General features: G+C 34.9%; 1 protein-coding gene across 10 annotated transcripts in view; it reads left to right on the forward strand.

The window, feature by feature from the left end:
* Window positions 1–25246, forward strand: part of SENP6 (SUMO specific peptidase 6) — a 100411-nt gene that overhangs the window by 54742 nt on the left and 20423 nt on the right. For 7 of the 10 annotated variants that reach the window (XM_036248141.1, XM_036248139.1, XM_036248143.1 and 4 more), the window contains 8 exons: window positions 3719–4010; window positions 9260–9489; window positions 13475–13645; window positions 18684–18717; window positions 19129–19317; window positions 20296–20522; window positions 22075–22184; window positions 22330–22446. In XM_036248141.1, the coding sequence (XP_036104034.1) occupies window positions 3719–4010; window positions 9260–9489; window positions 13475–13645; window positions 18684–18717; window positions 19129–19317; window positions 20296–20522; window positions 22075–22184; window positions 22330–22446 (1370 nt within the window). The remainder of the gene's footprint in view (window positions 1–3718; window positions 4011–9259; window positions 9490–13474; window positions 13646–18683; window positions 18718–19128; window positions 19318–20295; window positions 20523–22074; window positions 22185–22329; window positions 22447–25246) is intronic. The other 3 variants (XM_036248144.1, XM_036248147.1, XM_036248148.1) reach the window with 2 other exon arrangements.

Consider the following 25246-nt stretch of genomic DNA (forward strand, 5'->3'; position numbering starts at 1 on the left):
TAAAATGTATAGAACTTAAACATTCAGTTAAAAGAATTTTGATATTTGTATATACACATATAATTATTTTTTAATCCTCACCCGAGGATATTTTTCCATTTATCTTCAGATATAGTGGAAGGGAGGGAGAGAGAGAAAGAAAAAACATCAGTGTTAGACACATTGACTGGTTGCCTACCGGGGTCGGGGACTGAACCACAACTGAGGTACGTGCCCTTGACTGAAATTGAACCCGCAACTCTTTGGTACATCACTGAGCCAAACTGGCCAGGGCTACACATGTAATGTTTTACAGCTACCACTTACCAGTCAGTCTTCCTGCAACCACTTGATGACTCCTATCACTTAAAAGATTTAAAATAATTTAAAATAACTGTGTACTCTTTTATGTATTTTTAAGTTGACTTTGAACATTTTTCATCCCAAGTGTAGATGGTCTCACAGAAAGTAATAGTTGACATAGTGAAAGGAGTAATTTTATTTTTTTGATATATGACTCATCTTTTTTTTTTTTATCCTCACCCGAGGACATCTTTCCATTTTTTGTTCAGATAGAGCAGGAGGGAAGGAGGGAGGGAGGGAGGGAGAGAGAGAAAGAGAAAGAGAAAGAGAAAGAGAAAGAGAAAGAGAAAGAGAAAGAGAAAGAGAAAGAGAAAGAAAGAGAAACATGGATGCGAAAGGGACACATCGAGTGGCCGCCTCCCGCACGACCATTTATTATATGTATGCATAGAAGTTCTTTGGTTTATCTCATCTGGCCCTCCCTCCCGCCTTCCTTTTGAGGTTCATCAGTCTAACAACCAATTTGTACTTCTTTTAATTCCTTCATCTTTTTCACCCATCCCTCCAGCCCCCACCCATCTGGCAAGCAACAAAAAGTTCTCTGTATCTATGAGTCTGTTCTGCCTGCTCATTTTGTTTGTAGATTCAATTGTTGAGATATGTATTAATTCCCATTTTATTGTTCATATTTGTTCTTCTCTTTCAAGAAGACCCTTCAACATTTCATATAAAACTGGTTTGGTGGTGATGAAGAACTCCTTTAGCTTTTTCTTGTCTGGGAAACTCTTGATATGTCCATGATTCTAAATGATAGCTTTGCAGGACAGAGTAATCTTGGTTTTAGGTCATTGCTTTTCATCACCTTGAATATCTCTTGCCACTCCTTTCTGGCCTGCAAAGTTTCTTTCTTTCTTTTTTTTTAATCCTCACCCGAGGACCTTATTGCATTTATCTTCAGATAGAGTGGGAGGGAGAGAGGGTGGGAAGAAAGAAAGAAACATCGATGTGAGACAGACACATCGACTGGTTGCCACCCACACAACCCCAACCGGGGTGGGGACAAACTGCAACCAAGGTACGTGCTCCTAGTGGGAACCGAACTGGAGACTCTTTGATTCTCAGGCTGACACTCTAACCACTGAGCCAAACCGGCCAGTGCCAAAATTTTTTTTGAGAAATCAGCTGACAGTCTTATGGGAGCTCCCCATTTGAAGAAATAATGACAGAAAACTTCCCTAACTTGGTGAAGGAAACAGATATACAAGTCCAGGAAGGACAGAGAGTCCCAAACAAGATGAACCCAAAGAGATCCACACCAAGACACATCATTATCAAAATGCCAAAGGTTAAAGACAAAGAGAATCTTAAAAGCAACAAGAGAAAAGCAGTTTGTTACCTACAAAGGAGCTTCCATAAGACTGTCAGGAGTAACTTCTTAAACAGAATGGTTAGTTCTCTCTCTTCCTATATGGATCTGGTAGCATATAAATACAATACATCTTGATAACTACCATCTCATTCTATCATTTGTTTGTCACAACAAATATTTATTCACTTAATTATCTGTGATATGAGGCTCAAAGTATTAAAAATGTTTTCTTTTGGATTGAGTATTTCAGTTATTAAAAACAAAAACAGACTCATGTAAACAGATCTAAGGATAGTTGCCAAAGTAGAGGGGTGAGGAGGGATGGGTGAAAAGGGTGAAGGAAAATATAGTTAATAATATTGTGAGATAAGTTTGCATCGTGATAGATTATTACTAGAATTGGTGTGGTGATCACATTGTAAGGTATCTGAATGTCAAATCACTATATTGTACTCCTGAAACTAATATAATATTTTATATCACTTACACGTAAATATAAAAAAGAATGCAGTATAAATACATATAACATACAAAAATAATTATTAATAGATTAAAACTATGTGTTACAAAGTGTGATAAGTAATTATTTCGTGTAATGTTTGGAAATGCATCTTTTAATTAGAGACATTGACTTGTTCCTTGTTCTCAATTACTGCATGTGTCCATGAATAAATTTAAGTTACATTACTGAGACAGGATTCAACATTTACTCCTGTGTTTCCTTCTTACAGATGTAAGTGCTGAGGAACCTTGTTCACGTAAATAAGTACATGACTATTGAAAGAATCATGTTATAATATTACTCAATACCTTGAACTTCTTCTATATGCCCCAAATCACACGATACTCTGTTGTCAAAAAACCTTTTTAATGATCACACAATTGTAACCTAGATTAGGCCTTCCTTAAAATATATATATTTTTTAATCCTCACCTGAGGACACTTTTTCATTCTTTGTTCAGATAGAGCAGGAGGGAGAGAGAGAGAGAGAAACATCGACGTGAAAGGGACACATCGAGTGGCTGCCACCCGCACGACCAACCAGGGCCGGGGACAAACTGCAACCGAGGTACATGCCCTTAGCGGGAACCGAACCCGGGTCTTTCCGGACCGCAGGCCGACACCCCAACCGCTGAGCCAAACCGGCCAAGGCTTAAAATATTTTTGAAGTGCTATCTTAGAAATCAATTGTCCTGCAAAGGTTTTGTTAACCGTACTTATAATTAATTTTTTTTTTTTCAACATTTAAAACTATCCTTTGGTTTAGTGGTTTTTATATTCTAGGGCAGTGTACCATTGTAATATTTTATTTTATGTTTTACTTTTTTTCTTGATCCTGACTAGAGAACATTTTTTCCATTGAATTTGAGGGTGGGGGTGGAGAAACATCGATGTGAGAGAGACACATTGATTGGTTGCTTCCGCATATGCCCCAACTAGGGCTGAGGATCAAGCCTGCAACCCAGGCACATGCCCATGACCCGAATCAAACCCACAATCCTCTGGTGCATGGGCTGACACTCTTAACCACTGTGTCACGCCATCCAAGTCCCATTGTAATATTTTAAGTGGAAGACAGATTTAGCATTCTTTTTTTTTTTTTTTAAGGGAAGAACAGTGTGGCAGGAGATGTTTTGACATCAGACGCATAATTATATTAGGTTTTTGAAAAGGTTATATGTAGAAATGGATAATCTAGATATTAATTCTCTTGAGATCATTTATGCCCTATATGCTTTTAAAAATCTTCATGTAGCCCTTGAGTATACATAGTCAATTTGGAGACTGCTGGACTAGAAGTTCTCAAAAATTCTTTTAGCATTTTGCTGATAAATTCTAACTAATATGTCATATTCAGGATTTTTGTGGTAGCCATGGTGATGGTGATGGGAAGTGAGAGAGTTAATTTTGAAATTTTGTATTTGCTTTATGATGTTAAATAAAATGCCAAAGTCTTTTATTTTTTTGGAACTTAAATTTTCTGAACAGTGTGAATATTGTCCAAAATGTGAAAAAGAAAAAGAAAAATTCAGACCAAATGCCAAAGTTGTATTCTTTTTCCTAAGGATTTGCAAAGAAATTACAGACAAGCTATAACTTTGAATGAATCAACTGGACCATTATTGAGAACGTCAAATCAGAATTCTGGAGGACAGAAGTCACAGAACACAACATTAACACTCAAGAAGTTTTATGGCAACAGTGTGGGAAAGGTTCCAATTGATATTATTGTGAATTGTGGTGATAGACAGAATTATTTACAGACTAATGGGAAAGTCGTTTTACCTAGGGCAAAGGGAGCAAAAACCACAAACCTGAAAGAAAGGAAAACAAGCCTTTCAGACCTAAATGATCCAAGTAAGTGTTACTTCTTTTGGTATTACTTATATCAGTCCAACATTTTTCATATATATTTTTAAAGTGAACATGCAGTGTAGTTTTGATTTGTCTTGTGTCAGTCATAAAATTTTTTTGAGTAGATGATTTAAACTGTCCTCCTACTTGGAAAATAATAACTGACCCTGTCCTCATCCTTTACATCATAAATAATAAAAGCACAGAACTTGGCCTCAGTCCTAAGTCAAATCCAGGTATGTCCAGCTTTCTAACTTTGGCCAGGTTAATTTAATCTCCCTGATCTATAAATGGATACATTTCTGCCTTGGCAGTGTTTTTGAAGGAGTAAATAACATATAAAGTGCCTAGTATAGCCCAACGAAATATTTGACAGAAAGTATTTAGTGAAAATTAGTTTCCTTACCACTTTGTTTCTCCCCTAAATCTTTTTTACTATCTTTAGACACATGTGCTATGTGTGTGTATATGGAATGCAGTCCTATTATAATAATAGCAAAAGAATGGAAAAAAATCAGGGACTTACTGAATAAACTAGAGCATACGTAGTTGTAAAAGGGGAGAAAGATGTGATTTGGTATTATATAAGTGATTTCCAAGACTTGTTAACTAAATTAATCAAGCAAGCTGAATATCAATGTATAGTATGCTACCCTTTAGGTAGGGTGAGAGAATGACTCTAGGTGTTTTTGTTTTTGTTTTTAATGGAAAGATATACCAGAAACTGATTTTAAAAGTAGTTGGTTGGAAGGGGAGGAAGCAGTGTGGGAATCGGGGATAGATGCTAGATGTCTACGTATATACTTGTTTTATAGATCTGACTTGGGAACCATGTAAACATTTTACATGATTATAAAAGAAAATTAAATTGCTTTTTAAAAAACAAAATAAAAACCAATGTGAAATGAATGTCATTATATATCTAGTTGGTGGCTTGAACACACGGGGAATTATTTCAAATGAATTTAAATTAAAATAATATTGTGGTTGTGCATCCTAATATGAAATATCTTAAGGTCAAACAACTACAAAGAAATTCTAAGTGTAGTGAGTAATAATGTTATTAATATTATTGGTGTTAGGGTTTTAAAACACATTGACAAAGTACGTAAGCAATTATATTGTTGTTTCCAGAAACCAGGATTTTTCAGTGTTAGAGAAAAAGGAATACAAAAGTAAAAAAGTCAATATTTTGTAACTTTAAATTTGAATCAGAGAATATATGAACTTGTATATTTTCTCTTAAATAAAAAATAAGTATTTCCTAGCTTTTCCCACAGAAAATGCCTACAAACAGTAAGCAACCCTCATATAGAAACAAACAACTCCTAGTTCCCATGTTTGTGTTTTTGAATATAATTTCCCACTAAAAATAACCAGAGCTTCTCAGATTGCTTACTCAAGGTCTGGAGCACAAATGTATTAATAAACTTAGATCATACGCTCATATCAAGAAGCATGGAGGCTATCTTAAACTACTAGGGACATGTCAAAGGACACAGGAGCTAAAATGAAAGAGCTCCCATTGATCAATGATGGGAATATTTGGGTCACAAACAAAATCATAACTATTTTTTGAAATATGTCAAATATATTAAAATTGATCAATTTATAATGATATCCTCCAACATCCCCTAAGAAAAACTCCATTGATTTCTTTTGGAGATTGCTTAAGTTTCCTAATTATTACTCAGAAAACTGACAAATAAAGGGAATAAAATTAAGCTCTTCTTTTTAATTTCAGAAATGTCAAGTTCTAAAAACCTTAGCCTGTACCACAACATTGGCTTATTTCTCAGAATACATTTAAAAAAGGATACTGTCTGATGGCTGTGCAGCCTATTCTCTACTATGATATTATGATGTTGATATTTGATGAATGTTTTATGATACATTTTAGTGTTATACCAATGTAAAATTAAGTATTAATATAATTTGCATCTTTTCTAATGGTAATATTTTTATTAATGGTAAGATATGAAGAAAACTCTCACTTATCAGGCAGTTACTGGGTATTATTACAGAACCATACTTTAAATAGGAAACTTAACATTCTGAGGAAGTTTCCAAGATGAGGGGGACTGAAGTTAATAAGGTTAAGTAGATACGTAAAAAAATACAAAATAAATACTATGTCTAGGTCAACCATGCAGGCTGATAATATAAGGAAATAAATTCATGTGATTCTTAGGTGTATTAAACAGTGTACTTTTCAGAGCTTAACCATCTCAACCATGAATTAAAACCATAAAACATAAATTTGTTCTCTTGTGCTAAAAAATAAATAAATAAAGACTAAGTACTTCCCATGTAAGTATATGAAAAAAATATGTTCTATTTTAAAAGAACATTTCATATTAATAATAAAAGATACTATTTATTGCATGCTTATATTCCCTGCTTTGTGGTAAAGGTTTATACACTAATCTATTTAATTTAGTTTTCACAATCATGTGAGGTAGGTACTAATACATCCCATTTTATAAATGAGGCAACCTTAACTTGAGATTGTGTAAATAATATGGACTATTTGAGTGTAGATTTTAAAAAACATTTTTCTGGTTCCAAAGTCTAGTTTTCTTTATATATTTAATCATTCTTAAATTTGTATTTCTACTAAAATAGTTGTTTCTTATGTAGTTTTTATTTTGCTGAGGGTAGTCAAATAATAAAATGTGCAAAGTCTCAAGTAGTGATAAATTCTATGTAGAAAAGCGAAGCAGGTCCAGGGAATAGAGGTATCAGAAAGGGTGCTATTTAAGATAGGAGGTGGAATAGGCACCTTTGATAAAGTAACGTTTGAACAGCCAGAATGAAGGAGGAAGAAGGGGGAATGCTGATATCTAGGGAACATGTGTGGAGTATAAGTACAAAGATGCTGAATTAGTGTACTTGGGTTGCCATAACAATACCACAGACTGAGTGGCTCAAATAACATAAATGTATTTTCTCACAGTTCTGGAGGCCGGAAGTGCAAAATCTAGGGGTCTTCAGGGTTGGTGTGTCTGGGTAGGCCTCTTCCTGGCATGTAGATGGCTGCCTTTCTCCTGTGTCCTCACGTGAACTTTCTTCAGTGGGTGTGCAGAGAGAGCCCTCTGGCATCTTTTTTTATAAGGTCACCAGTCCTGTCAGATTAAGGCTTCACCTTTTTGACCTCATTTAACCTGTTATTACCTCCTTATAGGCCCTATTCCCAAATATAGTCACAACAGGGATTAGGGCTTCAATATAGCATTTTGAGGGGGCACAGTTCAGTTTGTAGTAGACCCTGACAAAGAATCTTAAATGTTCATTAGAATATATTTTATATAGAATCAAAGCAGCTATAAACAGCATTTTAACTATATCATACCATTGCACACTCCCCATTTGCTTGGGAAATATGGTGATATTGAGCACAACTCTCATTTATTTCAAGTTACTAAAAGAAGAACTATGTAGTACAGGTCTACCTATTGCAGCATTGTGGCTTTAAAATACGTTTTCGATATAGTAGATATGGAAGTTTCTGTGTCCCTGAAGCACCATACAAATAATTGTAGACAGAACACTAGGCACTGTGCTAAGCCTTTTGCATATGTTCTTGCGATGGTCCTTTTAAATAGGTACCATTATTATTCTTAGTTTTACATAGAGGAAAAGCTGAGGCAAATAGCAAGTACGTGGCAAAACCCTAACACAAATATGTGTAAGTCTGCTTGGACCATCTAATCTGGCCTGTTAGGTATTCTTTCAATGAAGTACTAGTTCTGGAAAAGATCCGTCTTTAGCATTTGCTCCTGAGACTGGACAGCAGAATAAAAAAGCTAGTAAGATGTTGGGATTGATTCCTCTTGAAGACATATATACTACTCAGATGTTATTAACTAAGCCTTTATGTGTGGGATACTAAAAAAGAAAATTGCTCCTAGAAGTTCATGCATTTTTCAACAGATGATTTTTGTATGCTTTTTCTGTGCCAGGCACTCTTTTTTTTTTTTTTTTTTTTTATCCTCACCTGAGGACATCTTTTTTTTTTTTTTTTTGTATTTATCTTCAGAGAGAGGGAGGTGGGGGGGAGAGAGAGAGAGAGAGAGAAACATCGATGTGAGAGAGACACATTGAATGGTTGTCATCATCACGACCCCAACCGGGGCCGGGGACAAACTGCAACTGAGGTACATGCCCTTAGCGAGAACCTAACCCGGGACTCTTTCTAGAGTGTGCTGACGCTCTAACCGCTGAGCCAAACCGGCCAGGGCATCCAGGCAATCTTTTAGACACTGGGAAGGTAGCAGTGGGCAAGGCATAGTTTCTAGGTAGTGAGAAGAGACAAATGAACAAGTAAAACAAAATGTACAACAGAAACAATTTAAATCACTTGATGTGAAAAGTAAGTGCCCACGTGCTTACTTTAGATTGGATAGTCAAGCAAAAAGTAATTTTTAAGCTAATAGTTGATAACAAAAGTGCAGTGTGTTAGGGGAATTGTAATTCAGACAGGAACAAGCTTGTGGTATTTGAGGAACAGAGTAAATGGCTAATTTGGAGCGTAAAGGAGGAAAAATGAAGTAATACAAGAAAGTTGGAGAAGTAGGCAAGGGCCAGATTATGTACATTTATAAACCAGAGTAAAGAGTTAGGTTTTGACTCAAGTACAGTGTGGTTGGCTCTGGGGAATTATGATATAGAGATGGGTTTGATAAGATTTAATAACAAGTAAAAGGTATAAGAGTAAATTACCTTCATAATGTCTTTTCTTGCCCACACTCATTCATTCAGCAAGATTAATTGAACATTAGGCTCTGGTCCAAGTTCTCCCAAGGACCAATTATGATTTTAGTGATTTCCTGTGAGAGATAAAATTATGTGGTCACATAGAGTTTCACACACATTTAAAATGCTTGTTCTTTTGTGAACAATTTGTATACAGATTATCTTCATACTTTAGCTTTTTGGAACTTTGAAATGGACCTACTGATTAAACATTTAACTGGTGCATGTTTCTTTGTGGGTAATGATGATGGACTACAGAATCAATTTTACATTTGTATATTGTTTAAAAAAAGATGTCAGTTCTGATGCTTTATTTTTAATTGTTTTATAAATTTAAATTTTTACCAGATAGAGTGGATTATATCTTCATTTGTTTTTATTAATCTCAGATCTGGAGCAGATCCAAAGCAAATTTGGTGTATTCCCCATTTTGGTAATATATTTATATTTTTAACTGCCAGAAATGAAATACATGAAGTATTTAACATTTTTTATAGTCATTTTGTCCAGTGATGATGATGATGACAGTGACAGGACTAACAGAAGAGAGAGCATATCTCCTCAACCTGCTGATTCAGCATGTTCTTCCCCAGCACCATCCACTGGAAAAGTAGAAGCAGCACTAAATGAAAATACCTGTAGATTAGAGCATGAACTAAGAAGCATTCCAGCAGATTCAGAGTTAAATACAGTCCCATTGCCAAGAAAAGCAAGAATGAAAGATCAGGTACATTTTACGTTTATTGACATTTATTCAGATTATGTCTCCCTTCTGGGATGTTTGGAGGGTAATTTGGCAGTCTTAATAGGAGAAAAAGATGAATTATTCATTAAGTGGGACTTAAACTACCACGGGGAAGATTATTTGGAAGAATAGTCAGTTAAATCGCAGCTTAAAGTGTAAAATACTCAGAAAGAAGAAACAATTTTAATGTTACACCAAAATGTAAGTATAAACAAGTATTATATGTGTATAATTGGAACAGGGAGAAGTCATTTTTATTTTTATTTTATTTTTTATTCCTTACCCGAGGATATTTTTCTATTTATTATTAGATAGAGTGGGAGGGAGGGAGAGAGAGAGACAGAGAGAAACATTGCTGTGATAGAGCCATATTGACTGGTTGCCTCCCACACAACCCAACCAGGGACAACCGAGGTATGTGCCCTTGACCGGAATCAAACCAGTGACTCATTGGCCTGCAGGCGGAGGCTCTAACCACTGAGAAACACCGGCAAGGGCAGAAGTCATTTTTAACTTGGTTGTATTCAACTACATTGTTGTTGTACTGTATTATATTTTACTGTATAAAATTTTCAAAATGTTCAGATGGAAAAGATAAAAACTATGTCAGTAGACAAACAGATCTAGAGAGGAATATTTGTAATGCAGGAAAAAAAGGAATAGACAAAGAAAGTTCAGATAATAAACTACCACATAGGAAGTGCAAATTAGTAAGGGAGAGCCCATTAAGGAAGATAAAATATAACCATATTCTAAATAGACTTTCAAAATTAATACAAAATCAATGAATATATACTTCTGGCAAGAATATGAAGAAAAGAGTACTTTTGTAATTTCCTGATGGAAAAGAAAGTTGTTGTGACGTTTGGGGAAAGCAGTGTAAAAACATCTATTAAAATTTTTTAACTGTGTACTGAAAGACCTAGTAATTCATTCCCTAGACTCAATTTCAAAGGAATCCTTCTCCAGTACATAAGACTATATGTATAAATATTATTGTTGGCATACAACTGCATACAAAATCATTGCACATTAATGTGGAAATAGATAAAGAAATTATGGTATCTCCACACGATGGACTATTGTGCAGCCACTGACAAAAAAAAAATTAGAGCTATATTAATGACTTAGGATTTCTACATGGTCCTGTTAAATGGGTATACCAAGATGCAGAAATATGTGCATATTTTCTTATTTTTGTAAACAACTTAAATTTTAAACACATATAAAAAAATTATATATGGGGCTCTGGCCAAGTTGCTCAGTTGGTTGGAACATCATCCCATACACCGGAAGGGTTGCAGGTTTGATTTCCAATCAGGGCACATGACTAGGTTGTGGGTTTTATCTCCCGTTAGGGCGATTTAGCGGGGGAGCGGGGGGGTAGCTGATCAATGTTTCTCTGTCCGCTTTCCTCTCTCTCTTAAAAATCCTCAGGTAAGGATGAAAAAAGTTATATATGGGTTTACATGTATATGTATATCAGGGATTGTAGGAGTATTGATACAAATATGAAAACATACATACTTGGTTGTTAAGATGGGAACCATAAGAAATTAAAAATACAAAGTAATTATGGCCCTGGCCGGTTTGGCTCAGTGGTTAGATAGAGCATTGGCCTGAGGTCCAGAGAGATCTGGGTTCGGTTTCCGCTAAAGGCATGTACCTAGGTTACAGTTTGTCCCCGGCCCTGGTTGGGTTGTGTGGGTGGCAGCCACTCGATGTGTTCCTTTTACGTTGATGTTTCTCTCTTTCTCGCTCTTCCTCTCTCTCCCTCCTGCTCTATCTGAACAAAAAATTGAAGAATGTCCTCGGGTGAGGATTTAAAAAAAAGCAATTTTGAAGACAAAAGAAAAAATATAGATTAATATTTTAATATAATATTGAAGGATGCCTTTCTAAACATTCAGCACAAGCAATAATAGCGAGTGAAAAGATGAATATGTTTGATTAAATGAAAAGTACAAAACAGTGTAGCAAAACAAACATAATTTGATATATAAATAATGAAGAAAAAATAGTGAACTGTGTGAAACTGTGAGTTTGGTCCTTTATATATTTTTAATTTCTTAAAAATAAAAAAATAGAAGCACACCATAGTTCAAAATAGTAATAAAGTATTGAAAATGAAATTAAAACAATACATTTTGTTAACTGTCATTGCTGAAAACCTTAAAGTACAATAGTATCTCAGTTTGGCTAGTGTTTGGGGAAATGGAATGTTGGATATGTAAATTAATAAAATAACTATGCTGGAGGTCAGTTTGGCAATAATTATGTATACCAGGATTTAGCTGCAAAAATACTTCTTGGAGAATAGTATATTATGAGAAAAGGTCAGAAACAAATCAGATGTCAGTATAGGGAGCTTTTCACTTAAATAATTTCCATATGATAGAATTTGTGGCTGAGCAATTTTCAAATTGGCACACTGAACAATTGGGGTTCTTCAGAGATCTCTTAGAGGCTCTGAGGAGGATATGAACCACCCTAGTTCTAGACTCAGTCTCTCTATTATGGATTCAACTGGAGTAGTTCCTAAATTATCTGTCTTATTATTGAGCTAAATAATGTCTCATTTGAAGAAAGAATTCTAAAGCTAAAAATACTTTTTAAATCTCTGATAGGTTGCTGTTAATATCTGGGAAAATATTTATGATAAATCTGTTAATAAGTCTGAATGAGTAGTTTAAAGGAATAAGTATGTGTATGTATCACATTTTGGTTTGATATTTTTTCCTGTGACATAGATCATAGAAATGTCTCTACAGGTACAATCAGAATTGTACCTATCTCTATGCATTGGACGTTTTCTTCTCTTGTTTTTTATTTAGCTTAATTATTTTTTAAAAATATGATTTATTGATTTTTTTAGAGAGAGAGGAAGGGAGAGATAGAAACATCGATAGGCTGCCTCATGCATGCCCCCCACTGAGGACCAAGCCCTCTCAGTCCATGGGATGACGCTTAATCCACTGAGCTACACCGGCTGGACTCTTCTCTTATTTTTTGTTTTATGGAGATGATGTTTTATTCTTGTGATGATAATAATAAAGTTTTTAACGTAACTTTAATTACTTTTAATTTAAATTATATACTTACATAAAATCATTTATAATTAATTTGCAATAGGGCATGGCTGAAATCTTAATCTTGTTAAACTACTTAACAAATCAAGTAGTTTAATATTTTTAATATTATATCAGGAAGCATCCTTTTAGTTTTTTATTTTTATTGATTTTTTTAGAGAGAGAGAGAGAGAAACATTCATATGAGAGAGAAACATTGATTGGCTGCCTCCTGCATGCCCCCTACTGGGGATCAAACCCAAAATCTGGGCATGTGCCCTGACCAGTAATCAAACCTGGACCTCTCAGTCCATGGTATGACACTCAATCCACTGAGCTACACCACCTGGGCAAGAAGCTTCCTTTTTTGATACAAATAATTACACCCCTAAATTATCTTGATTTAATCCCAAGTTCTATAATCACTACCACTGTTAACTAGCTAACTCTTATCTTGTATTTTACTGTGCATGAAACACTGTGCTAAGTTGCTTATAGGCATTAGCTCATTTGAGTAGATACTTTTACTCTTCATATTTTACAGTTTAGGAAACCAAAACTTAAGGAGTTATTATGGTTAAGTTTACAAAATTAGATAATTAAAAGATGGTATAGCTGTGATTTGAAGCCAAGCAGTCTGATTTCCAGAGTACCATTTCTCAGTGCTGTGCTATTTGAATTTCAAGTAATAACTAGATAATGTATAACTATGTAAAATAAAAGGATTTATTATTGTATAAAATCAATAAATTTTTACTTCATTTAACACTTCATTAATTAAAATTAATCTTATGCTTTGATAATTACATTTCTCATATTGGGTCTTCTCTGCATAAGTATACTCAGTTCACAGCCTTGTTTTAATAACTTATTAAGTGAATTTTTCTTTTCTTTTTCAGTTTGGTAATTCTATTATCAACACACCTATAAAACGTCGCAAAGTGATTTCTCAAGAAACTTTAGTTGATCCTGTATCTTTAAGCTGCCAGAATTCCTTTGACAGTGTCATTTTAAACTGTCGAAGTATACGAGTAGGAACACTCTTTCGGCTATTAATAGAGCCTGTAATTGTAAGTACATCCTTAAGCATTCATTGTACCTATTATAAGATTCAGAATTCTGTGGTTAAGGATAATACGTAATACTTTAAAATTTGTAAGTTAAAATATTTCATTTAATAGAATATTAAAATTATTTTAAGATTTTATATTTAACAGCGTATAAACAATTATAAAATAACTCCTCACCATAAAAATCAGTGAGTAAAAACTTTTTCAGTATTCAGGGTTCAAGGTAGTGACATATTCATTGTAGGAAGATACTTAGTATTTTCACTGAGTTAGAAAACCCTCCAATATCTTAATATTTTATTCTTATGCTAGCTCAATGCATGAAAAGTGTATTATAATAATATAATGACAGCCCTGGTCAGTTTGGCTTAGCGGTTAGAGCATTGGCCCGTGGACCCAGAGAGTCCTGGGTTCGGTTTCCACTAAGGGCACATACCTCGGTTGCAGTTTGTCGGCCTCGGTTGGGGTTTTGCTGGTGGCAGCCACTCAATGTATGTCTCTCATATCGATGTTTCTCTCTTCCTCCCCCTCTCCCTCCTGCTCCATCTGAATATAAATGCAAAAATATCCTTGGGTGAGGATTAAAAAAAAAAAAAGAATATAATGACAGAAAGAAGAATCCAAAAGTTTTGAAGTCTGTACAAAAATGTCTCGAAGCATTAAGACTGCTAGAAATAGATTATTGGACTACAATAGCCACCCAAAAGGCACTGGAGTTCAGTATCCACAAAACTGAAAGGACTTTTTGTAGTCCTTTATTTTTATCTGTCATACCTGTTTTCTTAATTATTTTAATGCTACCAATCCAATTTAAATGTGCATTTCTTTTTAAATCCTCACCTGAGGATGAATTTCCATTTATTTTCAGACACAGTGCAAGGGAGGGAGGGAGGGAGAGAGAGAGAGAAAAACATCAATATGAGAGAGACACATCTATTGGCTACTTCCTACACTACCCTAACCAGGGCCAGGGACTGAACCACAACTGAGGTATGTGACCTTGAATGGAATCAAACCCGAGATTCTTTGGTCCATGAGCTGATGTTCTAACCACAGAGCCTAACCGGCCAGAGCTCCAATGTGCATTTTTTTTCTTTTTATTTAAAAAGAATTTTTTTTTCTTCTTTATTGATTTTAGAGAGGAGGGAGAGAAATAGAAACATTGATGAGAGAGAACATCAATTGGTTGCCTCCTGCATGCCCCACATTGAGGATTTGGCCCATAACCTGGGCATGTGCCCTGACTGGATATCGAACAGGTGACCTCTTGGTACATGGGTCGATGCTCAGCCACTGAGCCACACCAGCTGGGCTCAAATGTGTATTTTCTATTTGAAATTTTAATGTAATCTCCTTAAGTAGCCTTGTTATTTATTATTTTTCTTCTTTCTAATATGTTCTATACATTGTTAGTAAATTAGTCCTCCTTTAGCATTGCACTTATTTTGTAAGCCTTTATTTTATAATTCCTTAACTTGGTGTGCTTGACTATCCATTTCTAACCTTTTAAACTCTGTCTTCTAGTATTGTTCTTTATACATAAGGAAGGATCTTTATGTATACTTAACAGTGTGTTAAGAAAACACATTGTATTATATTGGGAAAGTTAAAAGGTAGCTTTATTATTATTTAAGTTATGGTAAATAATAGCTATTTTCTAGGATTCATGATTCTAGAATAAATACGATCAAAAGGGAAAAAATAGTTTATAAGTTTGTTTATAGGAAAAAATGAAATGTGGACCTGATTTCTTAGGAGTCAAAGCCATATGGAAAGCCAGCACTTTTTTTCCATCAAAAACTCCAGCTTCTCACAATTTAAAAACTAGAACTTTAAGTACTTCAGAGATTTATAGCAAATTATATGTAGACTAGTCATTATTGCCCAGTAGCATTGTTATATATCAGGGTTTTATGGGATTTATGAAGCTTCTGTTTTGTTGCAAGTCTTCATGATACAGATTATCTTTCCTGGTACTGGCAGATAACAAAAATGTTATTCTTTGTCTCTATAATTCAGAAATTTCTAGGAATGAATACCCTATAGGTTTTGGGTTTTTCCAACCACATGATTCAGAGCACCATTATTCAGAACTCCATGATACGATAATTAAGGCTAATAAGTTAGGCATTTAGTTGAAAGTTGCATAGTCTCGCCCGGCTGGTATGGCTCAGCAGTTGAGCGTTGACCCATGCACCAAGAGGTCACTGGTTCGATTCCCAGTAAGGGCACATGCCCAGGTTGTGGGCCTGATCCCCAGTGTGAGGTATGCAGGAGGCGGCTGATTGATGTTCTCTCTCATCAATGTTTCTTTCTCTCCTCCTCCCTTCGTCTCTCTAAAATCAATAAAGATAAAAAAGTTGCATAATCTCAAGGCTCTCTAGCAAGAACTAGTTGAATGAATTTTTTTACATGAAAGTTATAGATTACTTTGTATGTTCTAGTGAAGAAGAACTGAATTTACTTTAAAAAATAGCCCTGGCCAGTTTGGTTCAGCAGTTAGAGCATCGGCCTGTGGTCCAGAGAGACCCGGGTTCAGTTCTCGCTAAGGGCATGTACCTCGGGTGAAGTTTGTCCCGGCCCTGGTTGGTTGTGCGGGTGGTGGCCACTCGATGTTTCTCTCTCTCTTTCTCTCCCTCCCACTCTATCTGAACAAGAAATGGAAAAATGTCCTCAGGTGAGGATAAAAAAATTAAAAAGTAAAAGACAGTATGTGTAGTATAAAAATGTGTTGATAATAGGTTTTTTGTTTTTTTTTAATTAAAATGCTAAATGAAATAGTTCAGCCAAAAAGTAGTTGTGCTTGTAATATGGATGTTTGCAATCTGTTATTAACCTTTTTTGTACCGTGGGATTTTCCCAAAGAATATTTTTTTTCTTTATTGATTTTAGAGAGAGAGGAAGGGAGAGGGAGAAAGAGATAGAAACATCATGAGAGAGAACATCGATTAGCTGCCTCCTGCATGCCCCCCACTGGGGATCGGGCCCACATCCTGGGCATGGGCCCTGTCTGGGAATCGAACCGGCGACCTCTTGGTGCGTGGGTCAGTGCTCAACCACTGGGCCACACCAGCTGGGCAAATGGTTCCACTTTAGTGTGTATGTCATCCTTATTGCTACTTTTTGAGTATTCTGACATACTTTTCTAAAGGCTATAACTTCAGCTTCTATGTTTGTTGGAATGTCTCCCAAGCTATAAGTATGTATGTATTCTTTTTATTTTATTTTTAATCTTCACTCGAGGATATTTTTCCATTTATCTTCAGATAGAGTGGGAGGGAGGAAGAGAGGGAGAGAGAAAAGTATCGTTGCCTCTTGCACGACCCCAACCAGGGCCAGGGACCAAACCACAACCAAGGTAGTGCCCTTGACTGGAATCGAACCCTCGACTTTGGTCCACGGGCTGACGCTCCAACCACTGACCCAAACCTACTAGGGTGTACCTATTCTTATGTCTTCAAGTAATATGTTGCTTTCCAGTGAAACCAATTAAAGTTTTATTTTTAAACATGATCTTTAGAAGGTATTTTAGTGACATTCTAGACTTTGCAGTTGTTATAATTACTAAATTTATTTTGTATTTTCTTGCTTCCTTTTTTACATTATGAAAATTCTCAAACAGAATAGTTGAAAGAATTTTACGGTGAACACATAAAACTCCCAACTAGATTCTGCCATTAGCATTGTACTAAATATGCTTTTCATGTATCTATTCATCCCACTGTGTATCGATCCAACTTATTTTTTTAATGCTTTTTGAAGTTCTTGCCTCCTTTTTTGATTCTTTTAACTTTTTTTTTGTAATCATCCTCACTCGAGGACATTTTTCCATTCTTTGCTCAGGTAGAGTGGGAGGGAGAGAGAGGAACAGAGAGAGAGAGAGAAACATCGATGTGAAAGGGACACATCGAGTGGCTGCCACCCGCACAACCGACCAGGGCCGGGGACAAACTGCAACCGAGGTACATGCCCTTAGCGGGAACCGAACCCGGGTCTCTCCGGACCGCAGGCCGATGCTCTAACCGCTGAGCCAAACCGGCCAGGGCAGATTCTTTTAACTTTTGTAAATAAACAACATTATTATTAATTTAGGGTGTATCATATCAGGCTTGCTATGTCTTCTCTACATTAAAATAGTTACAAAGTCACATTTTTATAAAGACCAATAATAACTGATTTAGGCAAGATCTTCCATAGATGTTAAAGTCATTAGATGAAAATTTATTAAGAAATAGGATAGTCACAAGCTTTCAAGTATTTCTCCACAGCTTACCATTTAGTTACAAAAGGGAAAATATATCTTTACAGTGAAACGACTTGATAAACTGCCTTCACCAAATGATTAAGCTTGTATCGATAATGGGGCTGCCTGACATGTGCCTTCCAATGCGGTGCAGTCCAGGATGTTGTCATTTTTCAGAACCCAGCTTGGATTTTTTAAAGGCCATGTCATGAAGAACATAGGGAGGTTTCTTTCTGGTCTGGACAGCAGTATTCAGACGGGACTAATGTAATGTTCTCTTGACAGAATCATCAATTGGGGAAAAGTTAAAGCTGCAGTAAAGGACAATTTTGAATAATTGGAGAAATATGAGTATGAACTGTATGTTGAAGGAAGTTAATTTTGATTTTCTTAGATGTTGTAAAGAACCTCTGCCTTTATGCTGGTTTAGCAAAAGAGAAGTTACTCTGTGCATAGAAAGAATGATTGAATAGGTGTTGGGAAGACATTAACAGTGAATCTGGGTGACAGTATTCAGATATTTATTGTAATATTTTCTCAGCCTTCTTTGAAGTTATGAGAAATAAATCAATAGTATAAGAATGTTCTCAGTACTTGAATAAAAAAGGTGAAGCCTATTTTTCTGAGAGATAATTTGGGGGTGGGGAGAATATCTTATTTTATATTTAAGCACATGATAGATGATTCAGTTCTTCTGCCCTCTGTAGTCTAAGTACCAAATCATATGTCATTTAGGGTGTTTGTAGCAATGGCTTCATAAGTCTAGATTGGCATTAATTTGTCTTATTTTTTTAGTTTTGTTTAGATTTTATCAAGATACAGCTAGAAGGTAAGCTATTATGTCTTTTTACTCACTTAAGCTTTGTTTATGCTAAAACACTTTACAGGAATCAAAGATTAAATGATATTCATAGAATTCATTAAGATAATTAGTTATTACATATATATATCTCAACAAAAGGCATATATCTTAAAAGTGTAATTTTATTCTGTAACATCACAAAACATAGCTTTAATTTTGTAATTATACTTCATTAGAACCCTCTTTTCATTTGGGAAAAAATGTAGAAGCTTCTTTAAGATAATTATAAAGATTTTTCTTCATTTCCCACTAGAAATTACTATTTACACAGCATAATAAATGTGTTTTTTTAACTTGTATTTTCTCACACTTTTCTTTATTTATGAATTGCTGTTTTAAAAATTGATTCATTTTTCATTTCCATTTGTTTTCCTCCAGAACCAGAAAATGATCCTGTAGGGATTACTTTAAATACCTCTGATTTAACTAAATGTGAATGGTGTAATGTCCGAAAATTACCAGTAGTGTTTCTTCAGACGATACCAGCAGTTTATCAGAAGCTGAGTATGCAACTGCAGATGGAGGATAAAGTTTGGAATGATTGTAAAGGAATAAATAAGTTAACAAGTAAGTTATATAAAATGGATTATAATGATACATAGAATTCACTGCAGAATGAGAGTACACTTTGATAGATCCCTTAGATGGATATTCTATTCCTGTTCCTATTTCTATTCCATAAGATAGATATTACTTTCCCCATTTTACAGATGAGGAAAGGCCCACATAAAGTGGAAGGTCTGACAATTAGACAGACACAGGTTTACCCATTGAGAAAGTTTTCAAAATGATTAAAACTCAAAAAAGGTCTGCACTTTTTAACACTGTATTATTTCAGTAAAATGATTTTTTAAAAATTGTTTCAATAGCAGTTTACTTTCAGTATTAGTTTGTATTGGTTTCAGGTATACAGCATAGGGGTTAGATAAAATAATTTTTTTTAATGCACTGATAGGTACTAAATGTAAATCAACCATATAAATCTGGAATCCTTGAAACTTAGCTTGAATAGAAAGTTTGCAAGTTTGTAGAATGTGTCTTTAATCTCTATAAGTGATGTGGTTCTCCAGTTTGCTTCTGCCTCTAATATTTATGGCACATCATGACTAGTTGTAAAATAAATACTTATCAGTAGTATTTGCTGCTTTCAGCTTAATGATGAATAATTGATAGCTACTGTTAAAATTGCAAGAGTTTGCACATTAGTGAATAGCAGTTTTTACAGTTAAATTCTCTAAAGATACTATCAGTTCACTTGGAAATTTCTTATTTATGTTTGATAAAAATATTAATTGATATATGTTTAAAACTATAAATATATTTGGATCTTATTAGATGAAGTAAGTTAGTTATACTCATGAATAGATTTGTTCTGGAACTACTGCTAGAGTAATGTGTTCTGATTCCTTAAAAACTTAAGTGACATTGTCAGGTAACACTGTCACTGGTCTTGATCCAATGGAATAACTAGTTGTTACTCTTTTTCTAATAGCTTTCTATTCACTCTTTTTGAGGGGACTTAAAGTTATATTGCTTTCTTTTCAGATTTGGAAGAACAGTATATAATTTTAATTTTTCAAAATGGCCTTGATCCTCAAGCAAATACAGTATTTGAAAGTATCATTACTGAAATTGGTATAAAGAATAATGTGTCCAATTTTTTTGTGAAAATTCCCTTTGAAGAAGCCAATAGCAGACTTGTTGCCTGTACAAGAACCTATGAAGAAAGCATCAAAGGAAGTTGTGTGCAAAAAGAAAACAAAATTAAAAATGTAATTATACTTTTTAATTTTTTAAATATAATCTTAAATAGTGTGTAGCTTTAAAGGGAAATATGTTTTATGTATTATAATACTGTTAATTTCAGAGTTGTTTTTTTTAAATCCTCACCCAAGGACATAGAGAGAGGGAGGGAGAGGGGGAGAGGGGAGAGAGAGACAGAAAGGGACATAGACATGGATGTGAGAGAGAAACATCTGTATGTGCCCTGACCAGGAATTGAACCTGCAACCCAGGCATGTGACCTGACCGGGAATCAAACCACAGCCTTTTGGTGACACTTAACCAACTGAGCCATTCCAGCTGGGCCAAAGTTAGATTTTTTGAAATTCCATTTCATAGTTATTTGCTTTAATACACAAATTATAATTGTCTTGTGTCAAAATATAATGGTAAATAGGTGACTTGTGACACAAATAGTACTTGGCACAGGTTTTAGAAGCATTTTTAGTTCCTTTCCACACTCTATTCTTGTCTTTACTTTTCATCTCCTTTTTTTTTTTTCTTTTTTTCTCACCTTCAACATATATATACATACACTGCTACTTTTTAGTTTTTTATTATGCTGTTTCTTAAATTTGCTGGTGGTTTCTAGTGATGCCATTGCTATCAACACACAGAATTTTGGTTCCAGATGTACATTTATATGTAGCATGTACATACATGGTTGAAAACTTGGGAAATGAAGAATACCTACCATCCTGACACTCAACATATGTATCCAGTTCTAGAATAACTAATACAGTAGATAACTCTGAAGCCACCTGAATCAAAGGCCACAGTACTATTATAACATGTAGTATAATAAATAATATAAATATATCTTAACTACTCTAAATTTATCCCCCACCACAGCAGCTGAATTTTGCTGACTTTATTTATTGGGAACACTTAAAAATCTTTCAGCCTTGTATACAGTTAAATATAGGGCTATCCCAAGTACAGTCTTAGTACAGTTGACAAGGCTTCACCAGAGAACTATTCATACAGTTAGTTGAGGAAAAGAGCAGAAGAAGGAAGGGGAATGATTCTCCTTTTGCAAAATTGTCTGTAGAAGATAATTCCGGAGGAAAAAGAACAGCTAGAGCCGTGGGGCAGCTGCGATGGGCTCAAATTTCAATGGAAGGCTCTTCCTTTAGCTCCCTGACTCAGGAGGACTGGAGCTCATTGAACTGTGTTCCCTCAGCCTCTGTTCCTTATCCTATGGATTGCCTAGCCATGAACTTAGGTAGCCTCCACTGCTAGAATAAAAAAACATATCTGTTCTTTGGATTTTACGGATAGTAGAGATTTTAGATATGCATACTAGAGACCATTGTTACAAAAATTGAAGAGTATCACAGTACCAGAAATTAGAGATAAAAAATAAAGTAGACCATAGTTTTTCCTGTTTCTTAGTTTTAATTTTTAAAAATCATGCATACTTTTTAGATTTATTGTTTTAATCCTTTTTAATTGAAAAGCATTCTTACCTTGTGCTTGCTCTTTTTATTGAAAATTTTCCCAGTTGATTTTGTGACTTGATCATTTAATTTCCTTTTCCAGGTGCCCCTGGAATCTAAAATACACTTTAAAAGCAAACATGAATTCCAGTTTTTTGATGATGAGGAGGAAACTGGAGAGAGTCATACCATCTTTATGGGTCCTGTAGAAAAGTGAGAGAATTCCATTACATTTGCAACACTCTTAAATTTTTTCTCTGTCTTATTACATTTCAATTATATATATAATTATGTATGCATTTATATACACACATACACATATTTGATAATTTGCTTTTTAAAAAAAATTTTGTTACAGATTGATAGTATATCCACCACCTCCAGCCAAGGGAGGCATCTCCGTTACTAATGAGGACCTGCACTGTTTAAGTGAAGGAGAATTTTTAAATGATGTTATTATAGACTTTTATTTGAAGTAAGTTAATTTTCTATTAACCTTTTATCAAATCTTTTACGTTCTATTATGTGTATCTTTGTTTTCTAGAGTCAAAACTACTTTGGTTTTGAATTCTATTGTTGCCACTTAGTGTGGGAAGTTATTTAATGTCTCTACCTGTGGTTCCTCATTTTAAAAATGGGGAGAATAATTATATCTAAAAGGGTTGTAAGGGTAAATAAGGTAATACATGTTAATTAAGCACTAGGGAAAATACCTGGCACATACTAAATGTTCTTAAATGATAGCTTATTTTATTATTTTTACAGTGTTTTAAGCCTTTAACATTGTTACTATCCTAGGCTAGGTAATTTCTTGAGCAAGCACAAAAGTATGATTTCACTCATTTCTTTCAGTAAATGTTCACCAAGTACCAGCTATGTACCAAGTATTGTGTTAGAAGTTTTTGGTCTTGTTGGCAACACAGCTATGGGATTAAAGCATTACTAGAAGACCAAGTAGAAAAAAGAATGCTTCATTCTCTTTAGAGGTTGGGAAATATGAGGAACCAAGGAGCTTTCCTGGAAGAGCTTACATCATGACCCAGTATACACATGCATATACATGTATGTGCAGTGTGTTTATACATGTATAAATTTGTATGTGTTTACTGGTTTGTGATATAAAATGGTGTATATGAAAAAAAACAACTTAAGTGTCAGTGTGCCTAGTGCTGTGCAATACTTTCTGGTTTATTCAAGCGTATTTCATAAAACAAAACAATTTTTAAAAATCTGATAGTTGAAAGCTGCTGAATGGTTTTATATCCTACTAATGGTTGCAGTCCACTGGAGAAAGAAAACATTGTTAAAAAGAGTAATAAGTTCTGATCAGAGAAATGATGTCATAATTAAGTTTCCTTAAGATCATTTGGACAAGCATTTTTATTGTGGCTGTCTAGATGAGAGATAATTTAAAGAAATTTAAGGTAATAGCCCTATTCGGTTTGGCTCAGCAGTTAGAGCGTTGGCCTGCAGTCTGGAGAGACCTGGGTTCGGTTCCCGCTAAGGACACGTACCTTGGTTGCAGTTTGTCCCCAGCCCTGGTTGGGTTGTGTGGGTGGCAACCACTCGATGTGTCCCTTTCACGCCAACGTTTCTCTCTCTCTCTCTCCCTCCCACTCTATCTGAACAAAATATTGAAAAATGTCCTCGGGTGAGGATAAAAGAAAAAAGAAATTTAAGGTGATAGAAGAAGCCTGATTAAGTCATTTTAGTTTGAGGGAAAAGGAAATAATGAAAGGTTTTAAGAGGTAGAGTTGTTTAGCAGGATTCTAAGCCTGACTGAATGGATATTAAAAAGGATAGAAATGAGTGCCAAATAACTCCTAGTTTTCTGAGTTAAATGATTTTGCTAAATGATTTTGCCACTAGCTGAAGCAATGACTGCAGAATCAGAATAGATTTTGATAGAGGAGGGGAAAATATTCCTTTTAGATTTCAAACTGAATGAGAAAGGACAATCAATAGATTTTCAACACCAAGATGACACAGAAACTAGAATTATCTAACAAGGATTTTAAAGCATCTATCATAAAAATTCTTTAATGAACAATTACAAACACATGGAACTTGTTGGCAGAGTGGATTAAATAACATAGCCCAACTATGTCTTATCTACAAAAGAACTCACTTAAAAGATAATGATATATATAAGTTGAAAGGAAAAGGATGGAAAAAGATACAGCTTGCAAATATTAATGGAGAGCAGGAGTTGCTATGTTATAAGATAAAGTAAATTTCAGAGCAAAGACAATTAATTACCAGGATAGAGAGGGACATTATATAGTGATAAATGAGTGAATCCACCAAGAAGACCTGCAGTCCTTTTTGGGTATGTGCAATACAATAGACCTATGAAATATGTGAAGCAAAAACTGGTAGGCCTAAAAGGAAAAACAGAAAAATCCACAAATATTGTTGGAAACTTTAATTCCCTTCTCTCAACAGTTGATAGAACAACTAAACAAAATCAACAAAGATACAGAAGAATGCAACAAACCATCAACCAATAAGATTTACTTAACATTAGGGGGTAATATCTACCCCCTTTTCAAAGACACTTTTTCCTTTTGAAGTGTTAATGGTAATGGAATATATTTTAGTAAATTATCAGTGTGTCATAGATTTGCTAGCAATTGAAACTGCCCTAGATTTTAAATGCCTAATTTTGCAGATGTAGACACCTTTGAGACCTAACAGTCATTAAATGACAAGTTTAAACAAAGTTCTTAATAGCTAAATCAAAAGATGTTATCTCGCCCTGGCCCATTAGACTCGGTGGTTAGAGCTTTGGCTCATAGACCAAAGGGTCATGGGTTTGATTCCTGGTCAGGGGCATGTACCTCGGTTGTAGGTTCGATACCCAGCCCTGGTTGGTGTCCTGCAGGAGGCATCCTGTCGATGTGTCTCTTTCACATTGATGTTTTTCTCTCTCTCTCTCCCTCCTTCCCCTCTAAAAATCAGTGGAAAAATATCTCCCAAAAATGTTATACAGATAGCCAATAAGCATATGAAAAGATCCTGGACATTATTAATCATCAGAGAAATATAAATCAAAACCAAAATGAGATGTCGTTTCACACCCACTAGGATGGCAACTTTTAAGAAAAAAAGCTATTAAAAAAAGAAAAATAACATATGGACGAATGGCATCTTGTGTACTGCTACTGGGGGTGTAAAATGGTACAGCTAACACAGAAAACAGTCTGGTGATTCCTCAAAACCACCATGGAAGCATGGAGCAGACTGATGAATCTCAGAGGGAAGGGGGTGGTGGG

Source organism: Molossus molossus, unplaced genomic scaffold, assembly GCF_014108415.1.
Source record: "Molossus molossus isolate mMolMol1 unplaced genomic scaffold, mMolMol1.p scaffold_m16_p_8, whole genome shotgun sequence".
Taxonomy (NCBI): Eukaryota; Metazoa; Chordata; class Mammalia; order Chiroptera; family Molossidae; genus Molossus; species Molossus molossus.